The 23,645-nt window shown below is 44.7% G+C and overlaps 1 protein-coding gene across 5 annotated transcripts in view; it reads right to left on the bottom strand.

The window, feature by feature from the left end:
• The window catches only part of LOC117403011 (metastasis-associated protein MTA3-like), a 48,485-nt gene extending 26,485 nt beyond the window's left edge, over positions 1-22,000 (bottom strand). For 2 of the 5 annotated variants that reach the window (XM_059024728.1, XM_059024725.1), the window contains exons 1-6: positions 18,928-19,048; positions 16,970-17,037; positions 12,619-12,712; positions 8,312-8,438; positions 5,326-5,389; positions 4,180-4,297 (exon numbers count right to left, since the gene is read on the bottom strand). In XM_059024728.1, coding sequence (XP_058880711.1) covers positions 4,180-4,297; positions 5,326-5,389; positions 8,312-8,438; positions 12,619-12,712; positions 16,970-17,037; positions 18,928-19,045 — 589 coding nt within the window. In that variant the 5' untranslated portion in view covers positions 19,046-19,048. Of the gene's footprint in view, positions 1-4,179; positions 4,298-5,325; positions 5,390-8,311; positions 8,439-12,618; positions 12,713-16,969; positions 17,038-18,927; positions 19,050-21,750 lie in introns of those variants that run through there. The other 3 variants (XM_059024727.1, XM_034004824.3, XM_059024724.1) reach the window with 3 other exon arrangements.
• Between the last annotated feature and the right edge of the window lie 1,645 nt (positions 22,001-23,645).

Below are 23,645 nucleotides of genomic sequence, written 5' to 3'. Positions count from 1 at the left end.
CTGAACCCCCTCTCCCCACCCACACACATTTTTTTTTCTATAACATGTTTTCTGAATCTGTATCCCTCACAGAAACACCTCATTGTTCTCTACAGATGTGCGGTGGAGAGAGACAGGACATTCATAAACTAAATCCAACACAGCAAACGTTGTAGTTATTGCTACAAGTTCAATTGTCGCTGAAAATCTGCCAAAATCAGGCGCTCTGAAAAGCAGTATCCAGCTGTCTCAAATGGATTTTTGCCAAGATGTACAGTTGCTTTTTAGTTATTAAATAAAAATAACAAAATACAGAAAAAAAGCATATCAACAGGGACATCTGGCTAGAGCACAGGCAGGTGGGCTCGGCTACACGAACATCCATCATGGACTGCTGGTGCACTTCACCTGGGACATGCCCAAAGAGATGCTGAACACTGAGCCAGATTCATTTTAAACGGAACGTTCTGTGCTTTCAAAAAGGGAGCCGGATAATTAAGTTCGGAGACCGACTTAGTGAACTGTGATTTATTTACCTATGGTTAAGAATACAGAGTTCAGCAGGTTTTATATACATTACATTTCTATAGCAGCTCAATAAATAACACCATCTCTGACTCAGCAAACGTAAGTCATTCTGCCTCAACATCATTACAAAGCAACCCATCCCATCCCCTCTCCACTCTCTATATGAAGAAGTGTCTCCTTCCCCCTGTCCAGAGTCTATCTCCACTTCATTTCCACCGTGTCCTCTGGTTCTGGTTTCTGTGCTGCATTTAGTTCGGATTGTTGGTCAACCCCTTTTAAGTTTTCAAATCAATTGAGAAACAGTCGAAGATATGATGAAATACCCCTTTAAAACACATATTAAATATATGTATATCTTACTTTAAAACAGCAGTAACAAAATGTACATCATTTATACAAGAGAAACAGTATAAAATAGGATTCATTTTCCCTTTAAAATGTGTATGCTGTAGATTATAAAGTATAATCCCCATCACTCAGTTTGCTATATGAAAATAGAGAAGCTGGTAAATTGCTGCTTTCACCAGCCAGCCCACCCTAACCTCTCCACGCACACTGCTTTCACCAGCCAGCCCACCCTAACCTCTCCACGCTCACTGCTTTCACCAGCCAGCCCACCCTAACCTCTCCACGCACACTGCTTTCACCAGCCAGCCCACCCTAACCTCTCCACGCTCACTGCTTTCACCAGCCAGCCCACCCTAACCTCTCCACGCTCACTGCTTTCACCAGCCAGCCCACCCTAACCTCTCCACGCACACTGCTTTCAACAGCCAGCCCACCCTAACCTCTCCACGCTCACTGCTTTCACCAGCCAGCCCACCCTAACCTCTCCACGCTCACTGCTTTCACCAGCCAGCCCACCCTAACCTCTCCACGCTCACTGCTTTCACCAGCCAGCCCACCCTAACCTCTCCACGCACACTGCTTTCACCAGCCAGCCCACCCTAACCTCTCCACGCTCACTGCTTTCACCAGCCAGCCCACCCTAACCTCTCCACGCTCACTGCTTTCACCAGCCAGCCCACCCTAACCCTAACCTCTCCACGCTTACTGCTTTCACCAGCCAGCCCACCCTAACCTCTCCACGCTCACTGCTTTCACCAGCCAGCCCACCCTAACCTCTCCATGCTCACTGCTTTCACCAGCCAGCCCACCCTAACCTCTCCACGCTCACTGCTTTCACCAGCCAGCCCACCCTAACCTCTCCACTCTCACTGCTTTCACCAGCCAGCCCACCCTAACCTCTCTACGCACACTGCTTTCACCAGCCAGCCCACCCTAACCTCTCCACGCTCACTGCTTTCACCAGCCAGCCCACCCTAACCTCTCCACGCTCACTGCTTTCACCAGCCAGCCCACCCTAACCTCTCCACGCACACTGCTTTCACCAGCCAGCCCACCCTAACCTCTCCACGCTCACTGCTTTCACCAGCCAGCCCACCCTAACCTCTCCACGCTCACTGCTTTCACCAGCCAGCCCACCCTAACCTCTCCACGCTCACTGCTTTCACCAGCCAGCCCACCCTAACCTCTCCACGCACACTGCTTTCACCAGCCAGCCCACCCTAACCTCTCCACGCACACTGCTTTCACCAGCCAGCCCACCCTAACCTCTCCACGCACACTGCTTTCACCAGCCAGCCCACCCTAACCTCTCCACGCACACTGCTTTCACCAGCTAGTAGCTTAAACCTCAGGAAAGACTGAGTTAAATTTTCAACACAAATAACAGAGAGGTCCCAGAGGCAGGAGCAGCACCAGTCTCAAGCACTCAGTGTTCACTCTCTTTGTTCACTGCCCTGCATTTTTGAGAAATTCTCGCTAGTAATCAGAGTTTCAGCATTAAACCCACAATCCAATTCCATCCACTTTGCCGCACGCCATCACCTCGACCCTATAGTTTAGAGGCTTGTGGGATTTTAATGACATTTCAATGGTTTCCATTAGTGCTAAACATCCCTGTGTAGCTCCACTGCTCTCTGCTGCTGGCTCCCCTTTGCTTTCACTCCTGTGCATTCAACACACATCAGCTACGAGAAAGGCATTCCAAATTCAGGGCAGGCAGGTTTCCCAGCACAGTCATGAAGATGCGAACGAACCATACAGGAGGTGTCGCAGCAGCTGGCTCATTGGCAGGGTATTAAACTTAGGAGCCACGGAGCAATATTTATTTCTAACCTAACTAAGATAATATGACACACACCAATAAATATATGAACAAAGAGTCTAAGAGAGGACCTTTCAATGTGAAGTGCTTCTGTGAGAAGGAAAGGGGAAATGTACCAGGTACACTGTGCTGACAGGGCTTCAATCTGTGAGGAGGACAGGGGAAATGTACCAGGTACGCTGTGCTGACAGGGCTTCTGTGAGGAGGACAGGGGAAACGTACCAGGTACACTGTGCTGACAGGGCTTCAATCTGTGAGGAGGACAGGGGAAACGTACCAGGTACGCTGTGCTGACAGGGCTTCTGTGAGGAGGACAGGGGAAACGTACCAGGTACACTGTGCTGACAGGGCTTCAATCTGTGAGGAGGACAGGGGAAACGTACCAGGTACACTGTGCTGACAGGGCTTCAATCTGTGAGGAGGACAGGGGAAACGTACCAGGTACACTGTGCTGACAGGGCTTCAATCTGTGAGGAGGACAGGGAAAACGTACCAGGGACACTGTGCTGACAGGGCTTCAATCTGTGAGGAGGACAGGGGAAACGTACCAGGTACACTGTGCTGACAGGGCTTCAATCTGTGAGGAGGACAGGGAAAACGTACCAGGTACACTGTGCTGACAGGGCTTCAATCTGTGAGGAGGACAGGGAAAACGTACCAGGGACACTGTGCTGACAGGGGGTTACACAAGAACAATCCAATCTATTTCTACTGTGCTAATCCCCCATTACTGAAACAGATCAAGAATCCCAGAAAGTCTAAGTAACTGCAAGGCAAGGATATCACCTCCTTGTGTCAGTGATGTAAAGAGTACAGCAGGTCTCAATAAGCCAGACCAGAGGATTGCAGAAGCCAACCCCCCCTAGGGTGGGATTCGAGTCAGCTGATATTTCCATGGGGTTTATCCTCTCCTCAGGTCTCTGGGTCTCGTACACTCATCTTCATTTAAAAGGAGTTTGTCTCGGCTGTGCCATTACACCTCTGGGTCTGGCTGGGTAAACTACCTGCCATCATCATCTGCTTTCTCCATGAAAAAACCCTTCTCAACTGAGCAAGCCCTGTAATTGCATAAGATTGTCAACTTATGCAATTACGGTGAGCTGAAGAGGTTAATGCTCGTTTAGTTCCTCTCTCAGTGCAGTAATGCTGTGACCAGGCTCCATGCTTTGGCACACCTGATAACTACATTTTCTCTGGAATCACTGAATGGGGACAATCATACTTTTCCATGCCTGGGGGAATCTAGGCCAGCAAGCAATTCACTGCAATTATGTAGCCTAGCAATAGATTGGTCTGCCTTGTACCTTTGAAAACCGCTCAAGAAAAGAAAAGCATCTCTTCCGATGACATTTGGGGGAAATAAATATATGTAGTTTTTAGCATTGCCTCAGAACATCAAACACTGTAGACTTGATGTCACTGGTTCTGGAGCATTTTGAAAAGTACCCAGGCTATGCAAATATTTTATTATTTTGGGATTGCGTTAGAACAGCCAGACTCACCTTCCAGCAGCTTGTCAGGAACGTCTGCCTGGAATCGAGGTCCCACTCGGATCTCCCCCTTGTCTGCCAGGAGAGTCTTCTGTGTGGGGTCGTACACCAAAGAATAGAAAAAAGAGTCCTGCAGGAGAGAGGGGAAGGAAGGGGGCGGGTGGGGTTTGCAGGTTTGAAACAGGACACGCTGCTCACTGCTGCGTCATTACAGCCTTTAGCTGCTACTCACCCACATTACAGGGCTCTTTGTACTTCTATTTGTAATGAAATCCAGACATGCCCCCTCGGACTCTGAGGCAAACAGAATAGGCTCATTAAGAGGCTCAATATAAAAAGCCCATTCCTTATTGATGCATAAGAAGTTGAAACTAGAAATGTAAATCTGCACAGCGAATCAAAAAATGGAATTCTAATTAAAAGCACAAGGAGGTATGGAAATGGAATTTTAATTCAAAGCACAAGGAGGTACCTGGAATGGTAATTGATAATTTTGCAACAAGATTCATCTCCTTTTCGAGCCTCATCTTTCTACTTCAGTTCCTCAACTCAATTAGTCTTTTGTGTTTATCATTCATATCTTTCTGCACAATTTGTATGCAATTTAAGTATCTTCCTATTAGATGTGTGCATGACCATGAATCAAAGCTCTCTCTGGTTAGAAAAACAAACCATGAAGTTCCCCACTTAAGGCAGAAGGAGCCGGCTGCCTCATCAGACCCGATTAAAAATGAAGGGAACACCTGCAAATTCGAATAGGGACGTGGCGCAGAGGGTTCCTTTAAATACACTGGTGGAGGTAACCGAGAAAGTAAAGATGAGCAAACCAAGGGGCAACTTGGAGCTGTCCATCACCTCCACAAAAGTGTAAAGCAGCCTGACAATGGCACTGAATGGGAGAAGGAGAGCAAACTCGTTCTCGCTCTCCACTGCAAAACATCCCGGGGACTACTGAACTGATCTAAACAGTGGCGGATCTACAGACCAGTAAAATAGCAGGTTTGTTCAGATTGAATATTAAAAGACTAAAGAGTCTCGCACTCGGTTAGTGATCTTATCTTGATAAGACCCCTTTTTTTAATGACTGAATAGACTGGTAATCAGATCGATTGAATAAACCCCCTTGCTTTATTCATTTCAGTTCGTGCTGCTCCTTACCTCTTTGTCAAGGTAGCCAAGCACAGCTTCCGTTTCATTCAGGAGGGCCACGCTGCACTTCCCCCTGCCAAGGAAGAAAGACATTAAGTGTTGAACAGGAGCCCCGGTCCCTCGGGAGGGGCCAGGCATTGAGAGTGCTGAACATGACCCAACGCCAATCCACTCCTTCATAGTTTAAAATGAACAACCCTGAAGCCATGTTCACACACCGTCTTAAAAAGGCAGATTAGTAGGTATTCATAGAATGAGAAAATTGCATTTATACAACACTGCCTTTGCTTCATTGGTTCAGAGAATTAGGGATGTAACAATACACTTGTCTCTCGATATGCAGGTTACGATATGATACGCATAACGATACATGAGACTGTCCTGATTGGCTAGCAGGTTGCGATATGATACGCATCACGATACATGAGACTGTCCTGATTGGCTAGCAGGTTGCGATATGATACGCATCACGATACATGAGACTGTCCTGATTGGCTAGCAGGTTGCGATATGATACGCATCACGATACATGAGACTGTCCTGATTGGCTAGCAGGTTGCTATATGATATGCATCACAATACATGCGATTGTCCTGATTGGCTACTTGTATGACACATAAGATCCAATGGTCATTAATTGATGGACCATTTTGTTAAGACAAAAATGATGAGTTTGGGAGAGTGTGTATACCAACTATAAAACACACTTATTCTTCATTCAATAAGCACTTGTTGAGCTGCAATCAGCTACAGTTTGTGATGTCACGATACCTCTGATACAAACCCTATTACGATAAGATACATCACGTAAGGAAAGTATCACGATTCATCGATACATGATGAACTGTTACACTCCTACAGAGAATATAATAATATTTAGAAAGGCTTTTCAAACGAGATGCCCCTGGACTTGGACTTCACTTGTACTGACTGGTCTGGAGCACTTCCTGAACCGGACCGGGCCAGAACGGAGAGTCTGCAGACCGGGAAGAGAAAGAAATGCAAGAAACAGCAAGACACTGTCCGTTACACAGCTTCACAGACTCAGGATCAATAAGCACTTGGAGCAAAAATCATTGTGTCGTTAATTTCATTTTGCCCTACTGGAAGAGGTCACTCAAAAAAGCAAACTCATTTTAGGAGGCGCCAGTACACCCACCAAGAACCCAACCTGCTTTTCAAACCCCTTCCCTACAGCCACACCATTCAGCTTCCTAACCAGCGGCTTCTCAAGAACCTGAAACCGAATTTCCAGCGGCAACAGTCGGGGAGAAAAAAAACGGAAGCACAAAAGGCTAAACAATTTTTCAATTACTGGGAACAGACATTTTAATGAAATCCAATACCAAAATCATAAAAAAGTCTAACTTCCTAGAAGATACTTCAGTTATATGTAGTGCTGGGACAAATCTGTATACTCGAACGAATATTTTTTTGACATGTATTCAGATACAAAAATCAGATGTTTGTATTCACTACAAATGACAAAATATATCATAGAAGACTAAAAGAAAATAAATGGATAAATAAACTCAATACCAGGATGCCTGAAGGTTTAAATAGAAGGGAATAGTAGATCATTACATCATCAACTACAGTATGTGGTGAATTACATCACAATCACATTAATAGATTTAAATAGAAATAAATTATTGTAGTTGCCATGACAGCCAAAGCCTGTAAGTACCTCCACTGTTTGTTTTCAAACACACTTTTCCTTGACAAAGGTATGTAAACATACCGAAATGTAGGCAAACTGGCTCTTTTGAGCAAAAACTTTTCTCCTGGGATATTTTTCTACTTTAACATGTTACATATTGTAAAGTCTTGCTGTAAAACACAGACACACACACGGGCCACGCCCCCCTGCCCCTGCCCCTGCTGTCTCTGCCTGCGTTCAGAGCAATAGAATGGCGTTTATTACTTTTGAAAACGAATGAATATTCAAACAAACATTTAAATTGAGTGAATATCCAAACACAAGTTATGCGAAATTTAAGTTTATATACAAGACGCTGAATCTTCTGTAATAAGTCTAGCTCTTGTAAATGAGACACACCATATTTCACTTTGGATTCCAGACCAAAAAACAAAACAAAGCACACTAATAAATACACTAATAAATAATAATAATAAAAAAAAACACACAGACTGCAAACCCAACCATGCCCTGACTGTTCGGGACCCAAATTACTAAAATTAAAGTGCCACCTGTCCTCTTCCAGGGCTCATTTACTGTGCGATAGCGATGTAACTGTGTAGGTCTGGAAATTAAAAAAAGAACACAGCCTCATAAATTTCATGACAGTGATTCTGGTAACATTTTTATGAGCAGATTTTCTTTTTTTTCTGGAAACAAAACCCTTCATTTTCTCTGACAGTGTCAGAGGCTTCTAAAAGCCCTGCAGTGTAGGAGAGCTTCGCTGCCCTTTAGCACCTCAATGAGCTCCAGGGCACTGCGTTCACGCCCTGGCTGCACAAAGGCAGGACTCTGCAGGATTGGGGTTTTCAGAGTTGGGGCTGATCTTCAGGAGACAAGGGCAGCCTGGATTGCTGGAGCAGGGCAGCACTCTGGCTGATACAGCCCAGTATAACCCTAGATTCCTAGAGTCTCAATAACATCTTCCAAAGCATGTCCAGGTTCTCTCATAACAGAACGGTTCTCTCGATATGTACAAGAAAAAGGAAGTGTGACATGGAGACAGCCCCCACATACCCTCTATACAGATTAACATACACTAAAAAACTCTAAATAAAAAGTTTAATCGCAATAAACGCTGAAGTGTAAGAAATAAATAACTACAGAAATAAAGCACTCAGTGGAGGAGTGAGGCTGAGGGCGCGTGCCAGAGAGGAGAACATGTCTCTGCGCCTGCATGTCATCAAAGGAAAGTGCAGCTGCGTGTAGGGTAGCAATCATCGTACCTGATGCGCCTGTCTCTGTGAGCGATTGCTCGTACCTGATGCGCCTGTCTCTGTGAGCGATTGCTCGTACCTGATGTGAGTGGCTGGCAAAGACTCATACTGCCGGGACAGGAAGAGCTCCCGGTGTCTCAGCTGGTGCTTGTGTTTCTCTGTCAGCTCGGGCGCGCTGGGGCTCCGCCTCTCCTCCTCCAGGTCCTCTGAACATGACAGCAAAACAGACGTTAAACACAGAACCAAATCACACTGCACACAGTGCAGGGACTGCATCCCCAGGGCTGTGCCGTGCCAAGCCAAGCCAAGCCAAGCCCCACTCCCACACACACGCCTGGTCAACCCCAGCCTGCGCAGTGCAGCAGCACAAACAGATTATTCAATTGTTGGGATTGAGCTCTAGCTGCTGGGGTTTGTGATGACTGCTGCTTTTCTTAAGACTGTGGAGAACAGCGATCCACTCAAACGCAAGCAGCTTTCTTTCATTTGTTTCACTTGGAATAGTGCAATAGTCCGGTCAACACCAATGATCCTCCCCTGTGGAGACCTGGATCCGGACAATCGAATAATCGTTTCGGGCAGCACTATGGTAAAAAAAAATTATAAAACAGAACTAAATAAAATAAACCCACATACACATTACATGCTCCACAATAGCTAATTTCTGGAGTGTATTGGGATCTTCTCAATGTCTCTGATTCAGGTCCCAGCTTCTTTTGGTGTCTGGTTCAAGGAAGCCAAATCAATACCAACAGACTACCGTCACAGCCAGGCATTTTCTACAGCAAGTGCCCAGCTCACCATGTGTTACTGCGGGTGGTTGTGGATTCTACGTCTAAAACAGTGATTAACCCCCCACGCACCAGTGGGACTGGTGCCTTCCAGATGAGAGTTAATTGAGGGATCATACAAACAAGGCCTTCTACTGTGCACTCTACTGTGTGGCACAGGCAGACAGACAGCACACTTCTCCAGCGCAATAAACACCTTTCACAAGCTCTTTATTAGTCAAGACAGAGAATTTGCTTGCAGGATTGCACCTCAGAATGCATGGTGCAAAAACCCACTGGAGGGGAAAAACAGGAACAGCCACCTAGTGCAACATCCCTTAATAAAGCAGCATCAATTATTACCAGACACCATCATGAACAATTAGACGTGCCATGAGAATATCAATTACTTTCAATTGCTGCTTATAATGAAAAACACAACAGAGCGTGGATTGCAAGACAAGATCTCATCTGATCATTTACTTAAAGAGGGTCTCTTTGCAACTGTGCAAGAATTAAACTGGAGGAAATCAAACCCCGAAAGTCTCATTGTCGGAACAGCACTGAGCCTCACTGGACAAAACTTCAGAATTATTAGGAAGGCACACCTCTATTATTAATCCAGTAAACTTTATTAATCAAATTGGTAGGCAGAGCTAGGAGGCACAATTCATGCACACGCACACACCAGTGGCGTGTGTATGAACCATTGAAATTTAGGGTAACATTACAGAAACCAGCATGGATTCTGGAGGAAAGAGTGTGTCTGTGTGTGTGCGCGCGTGAGGGGGGGGGGGGGCGGGGGGAGACTACCTCCAATTCAATGAGTTTGTACACTCATTAGAGAAGACAATTACATATTGAAATTCCCAGTTAAAGTCATGTCAGGAGGGCAATGCTTTTTATTCCGCTTGTATTTCTGTATCAGGAGTTTCTCAGTGAAACAGGAGCATACAGACGGATGGATTCCCCCTTTGCTGCAAATACATTCATTCATAACGTGTAACCAACAGATTCCAGCATTGCTTTTTGATATCACTTATTGTCTTCAAGGGGAAACCAGGCTTAGATCTGACATTCAAGCTGAGAATTGAGAATGACCTGCCATTACCTCTCCCAAGATATAACATTCAACTAAAGCACTGCTGAAGCAAACAAAGAAATGAAGATGTCCATGCACTTTGACATCCTGGTGAAGGTCTTCTGCCCGAAACATTGCTGCTTTGTTTTTAACTTTATTATTTATCAATAATAAATAACAGAGTGAAAATTCTACGGTCTATTATTATGGTGTTTCATCAATCATGATCAATGTGGGGATGTTTGGGAAACTGATCCCGGAGGCAGACGCATGCAGCAATGGAAATAATTGTATTATAAAATATCCGGTGTACAATATCAGCTACATGGTCTGGACTTGACATGCAGTTTTCTATGCCTTCACTGGCTTCAGCGCTGCACAAGACAATACAAAGGAAAGTCAAATGCATTTGTATTCAGATAAAAAAAAAATGTGTTTTTTTTAAATTCTGAAAAACCATTACATAATGTAGCACTTCAGATACGAGGTGGCAATGCAATGTAAGGTAGCATAGTGACTAAAAGCTGCCTCTGCCTTCTCAGCTGAGGAAACCCAAACTCTCCCAAACGTGTCCTTGTATTACTGTATTTACAGCCACCTATAATAAAGTGAATGTCTGCAGTTGCCAGTCAGTCAGCCTTCACTGAAGGTTCATTGGTGTTTGACAGCATTCTGGAACGCACTGTATTGCTGATTCAGTCTGTTGTGTGGAGGTTAAACTGCAGCTTGAGCACGCAGGGTTAATTACACAATTGCTACAGATGCACACAAGGCAACTCTGTATCTCTCCCTACACCCCCACCTCGACCTCTCCGCTCCGCTTGCGCTAGAAGACTGGCTCTACCTACTCTACGCTCCCCTGCCTCCAGAGCCCGCTCCTTCTCCACCCTCGCTCCGCAGTGGTGGAATGACCTTCCTACAGATGTCAGGACTGCCCAGTCCCTGACCACATTCCGGCGCCTCCTTAAGATTCACCTCTTCAGACAGCACCTGTAGAACTCCTCTGTTTTTCCCCTGGGACGCTTTATTTGATCTTATCTGCCCCCTATTTTACTGCATTTAATCCTGTACTTCAGAGTACTGTAATCTGCCAAGTGTTTAATCTGTAGTATTTTGTATTTAATCATATCCTGATGTAACTATCACTGACACTGTTATCTGCTGTATTATTGAATTGTATTTTGTCACACTTGTACTTGCTTGAACCAAAGTCATTGTATTTATCTTGCTCTTAATTGTATTATTACTTGCACTGTAATACCCTGGATAAGTGCGTCTGCTAAGAAATAAATAATAATAATAATAATAATAATAATAATAATAATAATAATAATAATAATAATAATAATAATAACAATAACAACAACAACAACAACAACTAACTGCAAGCCAGCCTGCCACCCAAATCACCCCAAAAAATTCAAATGTCCCACTCCCCCAACACAAACCCACCAACAATCTGTATTGGACATTCTGTGTGCGACTTTAATTTAGCGTCACAAGGTACAGAACAAAACAGACTCTGGTTTCTGACAGCGATTACCCTGGAATGAAGTCGCCTGCTCGCTCGCTCAGTCACTGGCTGGCAAACACTGACTGGGATCAGAGGGTTTTACGCAAGCAGCAACAACTCAGCCCCTTATAAACCACTAATCTGACGTTAAGCCCGTCAGGTCAGCAATGGAATGCTGCTAGCTGTGTCACCGGTGCACTGCCCGGACCAGGAGTCCTGAAGGGAGTGCACTGCCCAGACCAGACCAGGACTCCAGAGCAGAGTGCACTGCCCAGACCAGACCAGGACTCCTGAGCGGAGTGCACTGCCCAGACCAGACCAGGACTCCAGAGCGGAGTGCACTGCCCAGACCAGACCAGGACTCCTGAGCGGAGTGCACTGCCCAGACCAGGACTCCTGAGCGGAGTGCACTCCCCAGACCAGGACTCCTGAGCGGAGTGCACTGCCCAGACCAGACCAGGACTCCAGAGCGGAGTGCACTGCCCAGACCAGACCAGGACTCCAGAGCGGAGTGCACTGCCCAGACCAGGAATCCAGAGCGGAGTGCACTGCCCAGACCAGGACTCCAGAGCAGAGTGCACTGCCCAGACCAGGACTCCAGAGCAGAGTGCACTGCCCAGACCAGGACTCCAGAGCAGAGTGCACTGCCCAGACCAGGACTCCAGAGCAGAGTGCACTGTCCAGACCAGGACTCCAGAGCAGGGTGCACAGAGGGCTTGAACCGGTCCCACAGCTCATATGCTGTACAAACTCATTGCATTCACATGCTGTACAAACTCATTGCATTCACATGCTGTACAAACCCATCACATACACTTCACACAATTTCAAAAACTAACAAACAAATACCCTTAACCCTTTATTGTCAAATGTTGCTTTCAGGCAACATTCTCTATTACCAACAGTTTTTTTTCTTTGGTAAGATGTAGCGTTAGAGGATACTTATCCTTCTACTGTCAACTTGTAAATGGCGTGGCTGAACACTACACAGAATCCAGGGTTAAGGGAACGCCTGCACTTACTTGCATGCTTATCCGCGAGCTGTATTAGACTGTTTGAAATGTCTCGTCTCCTGTAGAAGCAGACCACCTTCGCTTCAACGTTGCCGTTCGTGGTCTGAAATAAAGCACATTAAATATAGTTAACTTAGTACCTATAATACAAGGCATAAAAACAGCATTTACTGAAACGGATTACAAGTGAACACTTCACCCCAATCACAATTAGTCAAAACAACTGGCATGCCGCTATCGGTATCACAGAATTACAAGCACTGAAAACAAATACAAATAAAAATAAAACCTGGAGTAGCATACAAACACACATGAAAGATCTGAACAGGGGCCACGTTTCCATCGGCACCATCAAATCAGCGAACTCCGTCGCTGGTCCCATGTGCAGCGGGGATGGGAATAAGACTCCTACTGCACAGCAGTTTCGCCCATTCCAAGTTTTACTATGGGCTTGATCAGCCCCAGTGTATAAGTAACACGCTCAAGCATGTCTCATTAAACTCATAATAAAAACCAGGAATGGATTAAACTGCTATGCAACAGGAGTCTCATTTCCATTCCTAAAACAATCCAGCCTAGCTCCACCTTGGTCAGCTCCGACAATGGAAACAAATCAACACACTCCACTACACAGAACTACAGGCACCTCCACGACACACAGCAGGCATGAACCGGGAACACATTCTGAACAAATCAACACACTGCACTGCACAGAACTACAGGCACCTCAAACACACTCTGAACAAATCAACACACTGCACTGCACAGAACTACAGGCACCTCAAACACACTCTGAACAAATCAACACACTGCACTGCACAGAACTACAGGCACCTCAAACACACTCTGAACAAATCAACACACTGCACTGCACAGTACAGGCACCTCAAACACACTCTGAACAAATCAACACACTGCACTGCACAGAACTACAGGCACCTCGAACACACTCTGAACAAATCAACACACTGCACTGCACAGAACTACAGGCACCTCGAACACACTCTGAACAAATCAACACACTGCACTGCACAGAACTACAGGCACCTCGAACACACTCTGAACAAATCAACACACTGCACTGCACAGAACTACAGGCACCTCGAACACACTCTGAACAAATCAACACACTGCACTGCACAGAACTACAGGCACCTCGAACACACTGAACAAATCAACACACTGCACTGCACAGAACTACAGGCACCTCCACAACACACAGCAGGCATGAACCGGGAACACACAAAATGAAAAAATGAAAACCAGAGAGCTGCTGAATCCAGACAGACAGAGGACTTAAGCCGTGCACAGCATTATTAAAGGCGTGACAGCAGCCTCCTCCTCGTACTGTATACTAATGGAGTGACAGCCTCCTCCTCGTAATGTATATTAATGGAGTGACAGCAGCCTCCTCCTCGTAGTGTATATTAATGGAGTGACAGCAGCCTCCTCCTCGTAGTGTATATTAATGGAGTGACAGCAGCCTCCTCCTCCTCGTAGTGTATATTAATGGAGTGACAGCAGCCTCCTCCTCCTCGTAGTGTATATTAATGGAGTGACAGCAGCCTCCTCCTCCTCGTAGTGTATATTAATGGAGTGACAGCAGCCTCCTCCTCCTCGTAGTGTATATTAATGGAGTGACAGCAGCCTCCTCCTCCTCGTAGTGTATATTAATGGAGTGACAGCCTCCTCCTCGTAGTGTATATTAATGGAGTGACAGCAGCCTCCTCCTCGTAGTGTATATTAATGGAGTGACAGCCTCCTCCTCGTAGTGTATATTAATGGAGTGACAGCCTCCTCCTCCTCCTCGTAGTGTATATTAATGGAGTGACAGCCTCCTCCTCGTAGTGTAGCACAGGGGGACCAAACCAATAAATAAAATAAAGATGACAAGCTTTCCTTAACCCTTTGAATCACCTGCAGAATTACTGATTAGTTCTGCAAACACAGCACAATCTGCATCTCATTTTCAAGAATGTCTCAAATTCAAAGTCATGCAAAGCCGTCGACACTGATCTTCACCAGGGTCAGAAAGCTACGGGAGCAGAGCAACAGCGGTGTCTTCCAATGCCCAGGCAGGCCTTGGTGTCTGAATTATTTAAACTGCATGTTTAAAATCAGATGACCCCAATAAGAATCCCTCACAAGGTTATATTACTCTCCAGCCAAGTTGGAATGGATGGACCAAACTATAAGGCAATTCAGAATAACTGATTTCATAGACTCACCTACAAGGGTGTTGAACTCAAAAGCTGGAATGAGAAAGGAAGCTTGTGTCCCTTTAGCTAAAACTACCTTTGTGAATTGAAACCAATCAGACAGACAACAGGATCAAGTGTGTCAGTAACACACTGTCCACTCCCAGACACAGCTACAGTACAGTCATCCGACTACCATGGAAATGTAGACCAGCAGATAGTGTGTTCAGCACCACCTCACGCAGGTTGAGTTGCTATGGTGAGCAGATACAGTTTGTTCAGTAGCACCTCACGCAGGTTGAGTTGCTATGGTGTGCAGATACAGTGTGTTCAGTAGCACCTCACGCAGGTTGAGTTGCTATGGTGTGCAGATACAGTGTGTTCAGTAGCACCTCACGCAGGTTGAGTTGCTATGGTGTGCAGATACAGTGTGTTCAGCAGCACCTCACGCAGGTTGAGTTGCTATGGTGAGCAGATACAGTGTGTTCAGTAGCACCTCACGCAGGTTGAGTTGCTATGGTGTGCAGATACAGTGTGTTCAGTAGCACCTCACGCAGGTTGAGTTGCTATGGTGTGCAGATACAGTGTGTTCAGCAGCACCTCACGCAGGTTGAGTTGCTATGGTGTGCAGATACAGTGTGTTCAGCACCACCTCACGCAGGTTGAGTTGCTATGGTGTGCAGATACAGTGTGTTCAGCAGCACCTCACGCAGGTTGAGTTGCTATGGTGTGCAGATACAGTGTGTTCAGCACCACCTCACGCAGGTTGAGTTGCTATGGTGTGCAGATACAGTGTGTTCAGCAGCACCTCACGCAGGTTGAGTTGCTATGGTGTGCAGATACAGTGTGTTCAGTAGCACCTCACGCAGGTTGAGTTGCTATGGTGTGCAGATACAGTGTGTTTCACAGCACCTCACGCAGGTTGAGTTGCTATGGTGTGCAGATACAGTGTGTTCAGCACCACCTCACGCAGGTTGAGTTGCTATGGTGTGCAGATACAGTGTGTTCAGCACCACCTCACGCAGGTTGAGTTGCTATGGTGTGCAGATACAGTGTGTTCAGCACCACCTCACGCAGGTTGAGTTGCTATGGTGTGCAGATACAGCATTAATCTCAGCACAAAAAAAAATTGCAAAATAGAAATAAATACAGATCAATTTTTTATTTAGCACTCACCAAAAGATAAAGACAAAGAACACGAGTGACTGCTCCTGCTGCTTCCTGATACCTGGGACCGGTTTGCTTGAACCAGCACATCAACATCTGGAGCAAATGACTGGGCTGAGGATATCTTGAGAATCGAGTGAAGGTGTGTGTCGGTTAGTTGAGAATTAGATTTTGATTTGTTGATATTCATGATGGAGAAGGCTTGTCGTTTCTCAGGACAAACTATTTCAGCAGCAGCTCTTCAAAAACTCTCCATCAGGAAATGGTTTTGAAGAAACAGCTATTTTGAGCACTCACAGCTTGCTGTAACAGCAGCATCACTTCTGCTACAAACATTAGTAAACTGATTGCTGCTTTTTCAATGACTGCTGATTGAAAGTATTTGTCTTCACGTAACTTTCCTGTATATTTATCATATTTCTTGCCAAGGTTTGCTTCACAGCATCTTTTAATGTTAAATTATTTCCCAACAGCCACATGTTGCTTACAAATTAAGCACATTGGCTTTCCATTCATGCCCATATCTCTTGAAACACACAGCTGTCTTGTTCCACCTTTCTCTTCACGGATAAAAACATGATGACACTTGTCAATACAGAACTTACAAATCAGAACTAAAACCCTTTTTTCTGGTATCACTGGGGTCGTAACTCGACCCAGCTGCCGCACGCCGTCTCAGCCACGTGGTCGGTGATTGACAGCAATCACAGAAACATGACAACGTGTGTTGCTCATGCGAAGGAACTCGCTGGAGGCATGTTTGCACATGTGAGTGAACTAATCAATATGTGCTATTTAGGGGAATGTAAATATGCTATGTATGATCATTTTTGTTAAATACAATAACTTTGAGGTTTTGGGTTTGTCTTTATTTTTACAACTGTCACTCAGGCCGAGTCAAGCTCCAGGGTATCAGATCAGGCCTGCCAAACGAAAGGTGTTTGACACCCCTGCTCTGCATGTTTCTACCGGAATGCATTATTTAAAGCCACTACCTTGTTGAGTTCTTCTATTCTTCGGATGAGGTACGGGTTACTGGAAGAGTTCTCAAAGAACACGTAATCTGAAACAAAAAATAAACAAGAGGCACACATTTAACACTACACAGGAAAGTCAACACTGTTTATTTATTTCACAGGGTAAGAGAATAAAGAATTGAAATATCATGGCAACATGGCATAGGAGCATACACACGGATGGAAATAGGACTCCTATTGCATAGCAGCTTGATCCATTCCTGTTGTAATAAGGCACACCTTGTGTGGTGACGTCAGGCCAGAGACACACACAGAGCGCGGAGTGAATTGTGAATGCGCTGCTTGTGCGGTTCAATAAATGAACAAATAAACAGGGTAAACAAAACACAACACTGCACACAAAACAAGCAAACAAACAAACAAGCAAGCAAGCAAGCAAACAAAATGTGTCAGCACGAGTAGCAATTGTTATTTTAGCTTTTACTCTCCTCTCTCACGTCCTTTCGCCCTGAACCCCCAACCCCGAGTGAGTGACTTGTGCCTCTATATATACAGCTGTGCCGGGATTCAATGACTAATTAATCATTCACTTGAATCCCAGCACGTGAACTAATCTGTGCAATCTCCGTGCCCACATCCTAACACACACTTTATCAACCCTTGAAGTGCAATCCCTGTGCCTAAATACAAATACTAACAACACTTCTGCTACATAGCCCAATTTATACCGTGAGCACCAATACACCAACAAGAACACAAAAATACACAAAGAGGGCAGGGCATCCTGCCACAGGGTGAAACTGCTATGCAGCAGGAGTCTTACTCCCATCCCTGTGAAACTGCTATGCAGCAGGAGTCTTACTCCCATCCCTGTGAAACTGCTATGCAGCAGGAGTCTTACTCCCATCCCTGTGAAACTGCTATGCAGCAGGAGTCTTACTCCCATCCCTGTGAAACTGCTATGCAGCAGGAGTCTTACTCCCATCCCTGTGAAACTGCTATGCAGCAGGAGTCTTACTCCCATCCCTGTAAAACTGCTATGCAGCAGGAGTCTTACTCCCATCCCTGTGAAACTGCTATGCAGCAGGAGTCTTACTCCCATCCCTGTGAAACTGCTATGCAGCAGGAGTCTTACTCCCATCCCTGATACATACACTAAGGAATATTTTCTTATGTGGTCCAGTGGTTAAAGAAAAGGGCTTGTAACCAGGAGGTCCCCGCTTCAAATCCCAGCTCACTCACTGTGTGACCCAGAGCAAGTCACTTAACCTCCATGTGCTCCGTCTTTCGGGTGAGACGTTGTTGTAAGTGACTCTGCAGCGGATGCATAGTTCACACACCCTAGTCTCTGTGAGTCGCCCTGGATAAAGGTGTCTGCTAAATAAACAAATAATAATAATAAGTTTCAGAGACTGCACAAGGCAATGTCTGTGCTTTTCCCATGAGTACTGTACTGTCACGGAACTTGTTTTGTAAAGAGACTAACGAATTCAGATTTAGACTCTTGGATCTTCTGGACAGTGTCACAGTCTTGAACTACCCAACTTAACGTTTGGGATTGCTTTTCAAGTTTAACATTATCAGTCTGGGTCTGTGAAGCCAGCTGCACCAAGTCTTTAATCAATCCCTCAGACCACATGACTGTCTCTTTAGTGTAAAACACATTCCCGGCTACCATCGCCATACCTACCGCCGGGAGACTTTTTAAACCTGTGTGTTTCATTACCAGAGCAGATTGCTAATGTCATGCGCGTGTTTGTTTGTTTGCGATTCTGTGAAGTACAATTTGGTGAAATCAAATAATAAATACGGTTCTTAGTTAAACAGACATTGCAGCACGGTGGACAAACACAGAAAGGCCCGATTCAGGTACTTCATCCTTAACTGACGGGCGCCGCAAGGGAGTCCATGGCCTCTTTTCCACACAGTGCACTTCCCGAAAGGGTCGCGTTGCATTTCAAAACTGAGACACATACCTCCGACCCGGTACACGTTGGCAGCCATTTCAGCCCTCCCGGAGTGTAAAGGGGGGGGATCCTTTCTAGTTCCAAATGAGATGTACAGTCGGTGTTGAATCCACTCTGTGCTCTCCATTTCTTTTTACTTTCACGTGAAATGAAAGAGACAATGCTGTGCTGTGGAACCGGATCAGTCAGGACGCTGCACAGCTAGGCTACTTGCATTGCTTGGTAGCAGAGCTGACAGCACAGGTCTCTACCACACTTGGCACCGAAGTGTTAGTTTCTGTTTAACTTCATACACTTGTAAACATGCTGGGACAGTTTGTAACCAACCAGGAAAGCAATCATAATAACTCCTCCATTGCTTATTTTATAAATCACTGCAACCTGGATTTGCACAGCATGTAATTGCACATGAAAAACCGTGTGAAGAAATACTGACTAGCAAATACATTTGCTGACACAGTACACTTACTACTGTGTAACCACCAGACCTGGAGCAATGATAATTACAAGAACTATTACAGCAGAATTATTACTACTATTATTATTATTATTATTATTTATTTCTTAGCAGATGCCCTTATCCAGTGCGACTTACAGTCATAAACAAAAATACATTTCAAGAATCACAGTACAAGTAATAATACAATTAAGAGCAAGACAGATACAATGACTTTGGTTCTAGCAAGTACAAGTGTGACAAAATGCAATTCAATAACGGAGCAGATAACAGTGTCAGTGATAGTTACATCAGGATATAATTAAATACAAAATACTACAGATTGAATAACACTTGTGACAGATTACAGTGTATTCGAAATCGCCCAGCAATAATCACAGGTGCAAATACTACAGAACTTGCAAACAGATGGTGTCGCCAAAGCTGTTGAAAATACAAGAATGATCACATGATTAATTAAGATGACACTTCCGCCACCGAGTCAGGGTTCAAACACAACGACAATCGCAATTCAACCAGCTCTGGTAAACACGAAGGATAACGCCTGGTTTTAGAAGGAATATTTTGAATGCGGTTAAATGGTCAGGATGAATGAGAAACGTTTACAACTTGGCTAATTTTTAAACATCAACGCCCGGTTTCAAAGACCTTGACAAGCACAGTGTTATTTTAGGTATGGTCATCCAAGACCAATGTTAAACCAGGGTGTGCAAAAAAACAACAACTCTGATGTCAAATGTGAATACCTAACTTAGCAGTGTTCACCTCCACAAAACAAGGACAACAAACTGAAAATAATCACACAAATGAAATGGCCTGTTATGATGGACCGACGTGTGGACGGTCACTCAGGAGTCACTGCAGTCCTCACTTTATTCTTTGGATTAAGAAAAAAAAACAGAAAAACAACTGGTTTGAACGCAAAAGAAGCTGCAACTGTATTCATAGCAATAGGATATATAACCAGCACTGGAACGAGGACAAGTAAGCAGTTAGGTTTAGAAGAGGTAACCTAATAATGTCAAACCCTGCTGAAGCAGAACAGAGGGCTTTGCAGTGTGCCCAGCTGGAAATAACACTACCATTGCATAGCAGTCTGATCCATTCCTGGCTTTACTATGAGTTTAATGAGACACACCTGAGCTTGTTACCTGTACACACTGGCAAATCAAGCTCGTAGTAAAACCTGGAATGGGTGAAACTGCAATGCAATAGGAGTCTTACTGTCATCCCCGGGTTTTCAGGTATCATTCTACACACACATATATATATAAATAAGGCATGGATAGGCCACAACTGCAAACTAACCAAGTGTATATATATATATAAGGCAATTAAATAATGCAAAGCTGACGGGTCAAACGGGAAAAATGTTAATCGTTATTATGTAGCACTTCTGTAGGAGTTGGAAACAGCAGCTGACAAGGTTTAAATAAGGATACAGTATTATTTGTAATACAGCTTACAGTAGCGGCACCTAACTCTCTTAATAACCACCAAGTCTGCACTCCCATCGCGATTCACATCAGCCAATTAAAATACTTTCTGTATGTTTACATGACAGATTTACCGGCCTAGGAACAACAAAATCCCTACCGGTGCATTGCTGTACCTGCTTGCCGAGATCAGAATATAGGGAAATTATATATATAAATTGGTTCAACAAACTACCAATATTACAGAACTCAGAACAAAAAGTTAGGAGAGACCGAAGAGAGGGGGGCTTCATGACATTAAGTAACTTAAAACACTCGGGTTCCCAACGATTAACATAGAAACTGTCTGCTGGCGGCGATTTCATGCAATTAATTTAAATGCTGTTTTATGGATTTATTGTACATAGACAGTGCAACAATCAAATCCTAGACCGTTAACATAATAAAAAAATGGCCGGATTGGACGTTACACCACTACAGGAATCAGAACTACATCAAGTATTACTGGAGCTGTGCGGCTAGTGGCATAACATAAGTGATAATGAAAATAAATAAATAAATAAATAAATAAATAAAAGACATTCCCGGCTACCGTCGACGTACCTACCACCGGGAGACTTTTTAAACCTGTGTGTTTCATTACCAGAGCAGATTGTTAGTATCATGCGCGTGTTTGTTTGTTTGTTTGCGATTCTGTGAAGTACAATTTGGTGAAATCAAATAATAAATACGGTTCTTAGTTAAACAGACATTGCAGCACGGTGGACAAACACAGAAAGGCCCGATTCAGGTACTTCATCCTGAACTGACGGGCGCCGAAAGGGAGTCCATGGCCTCTTTTCCACACAATGCACTTCTGCAAAAATATTCTAAAATAATTGCATTGCTCAATTGCTACGAACAAAGGGTCGCTTTGCATTTCAAAACTGAGACACATACCTCCGACCCGGTACATGTTGGCCGCCATTTCAGCCCTCCCGGAGTGTTAGGGGAGAAAAAAAAAAAAAACCTTTCTAATACCGAACGAGATTTACTGCAGTTGAGCGGGAGAGATTTAAACAAGTGCCCCCCTTTCCCTCTTCCCTGGCTGCACACGCGAAAAGGGTTAATACCCCACTACACGGAGAAACGTTTCACGAAGAGGAGGCGGAGTGAGGATGATTGGCAGAGATAGGGGGAGAAGAGGCGGAGCCCGGAGTACGACTTATTGCGTAGCGTCCACTCCGCCGCAGCTTATCTTAGGGAGCAAGACGGAGAAATACGAACGCAGCCGAGTAGGGCTGTGCAAACGACAATGCTGGACTTTCTGCAGTCTGTTGTTGGCAGAGCTTGGCACATTTTTCTGTCGTTTAAAATATTTAGACTGTAAAATGCTTATTAAATTAGTACAGCTATTCTTTTTTTTCATATATTTTGGTGGTACCTAAATTAAAATTCAAAAATGCTTTATTGGCATGACGAGAGCGCTCAGGTATTGCCAAAGCTTTTATAATACAAAACAGAAATAATAAAACAGAAATACAATTACAGAACACAACAAACACAAAAAACCATTGTTCCCTTCCCTTTGAACAATATAACTACCTCCCTCCCTCCTCATCACCAGTAACCCATGGTTGTGTATGCAGGGTGTCACACACTGTCCCTCAGGTTGTGGCAGGCAGACACATACTGTGCTGCTAGATTTGCAGTTCGCTCCTCCTCTCCTAGAAGGATGGGGATTTTACTCGAATTGGAGAGGAGGTTAAACTCTGTCATTTGTTTTTTGAATTGGGGGATGTATCTCTCCCGTATCTCTGTGTATTTTGGGCAGGACAACAGGAAGTGCATTTCTGTCTCTACCTCTCCCAGATCACAGTGACAGCACAGCCTTTTTTCTTTGGCAATCCAGGTTTTTTTGTGCCGGCCAGTTTCGATGGCCAGGCTGTGGTCACTGAGTCTGTACTTGGTCAGGATCTGTCTATGTTTTGTGTTTTTGACCCTGACCAGATATTCTGCCAGGGTAAATTCTTTTTTTAGGGCCAGATAGCATTGTAATTTATTGTGTGATTCAATTTCGTTATTCCAATGTACTTTATAATTGTTTTCCAGATTTAGATTAATTTGTTTCATTTTTTGTGCTGGGAGTTTTTTGTTGGTGGTGTTCTGAAGCTCGCTGGTATTAATTTGACTTATTTGGCTGAGCTTCAGTACCATTCTACTGAGGGGATTCTCTTGTGGGGGCTGTGAGCAGCTCCGCAGTGCAGTGTGGTGGTAGGACTGCGGATCAGCCTGCTGTAGATGGACCCAGTAGTTCAGCGCTCGTTTCTGTATGGAGTGGAGTAAGGGGAACCGGCCCAATTCAGCCCTGCAAGCGCTATTGGCTGCACTCCTGTGAACCTGCAGGAGGTGTTTACAGAATTCCTGATGGAAATTCTCTATGGGGCTTTGATCCCATTTTTTATAATCAGGGTTCATAAGGGGACCCCATACTTCACTACCATACAGAAGGATTGGCTTTATTATGCTGTCGAAAATTTTTAGCCAAATTTTTATTGGTGGTTTAATTTTGTATAGCCGATTCTTTATTGCATAAAAAGCCCTGTGCGCTTTATCTCTTAATGCATTTATAGCCAGGTTGAAGTTCCCAGACGCACTGATTTTTAGACCCAGGTAATTGTAGCTGGTGCTGTGCTCCAGGGTGTTGTTTCCCAGAGTGAAGTGGTACCTGTTTCCCTGAGATCTGGCTTTCTTCTGGAATACCATAACTCTGGTCTTGTCCAGGTTTACTGTCAGTGCCCATTTCTGACAGTACTGCTCTAGCAGTGCCAGGCTCTGCTGCAACCCCTGTTCAG

The sequence above is a fragment of the Acipenser ruthenus genome, chromosome 5, assembly GCF_902713425.1.
Source record: "Acipenser ruthenus chromosome 5, fAciRut3.2 maternal haplotype, whole genome shotgun sequence".
NCBI lineage: Eukaryota > Metazoa > Chordata > Actinopteri > Acipenseriformes > Acipenseridae > Acipenser > Acipenser ruthenus.
Note: the sequence above shows the minus strand (reverse complement) of the source record. Positions and strands in the feature narration are given on the sequence as shown.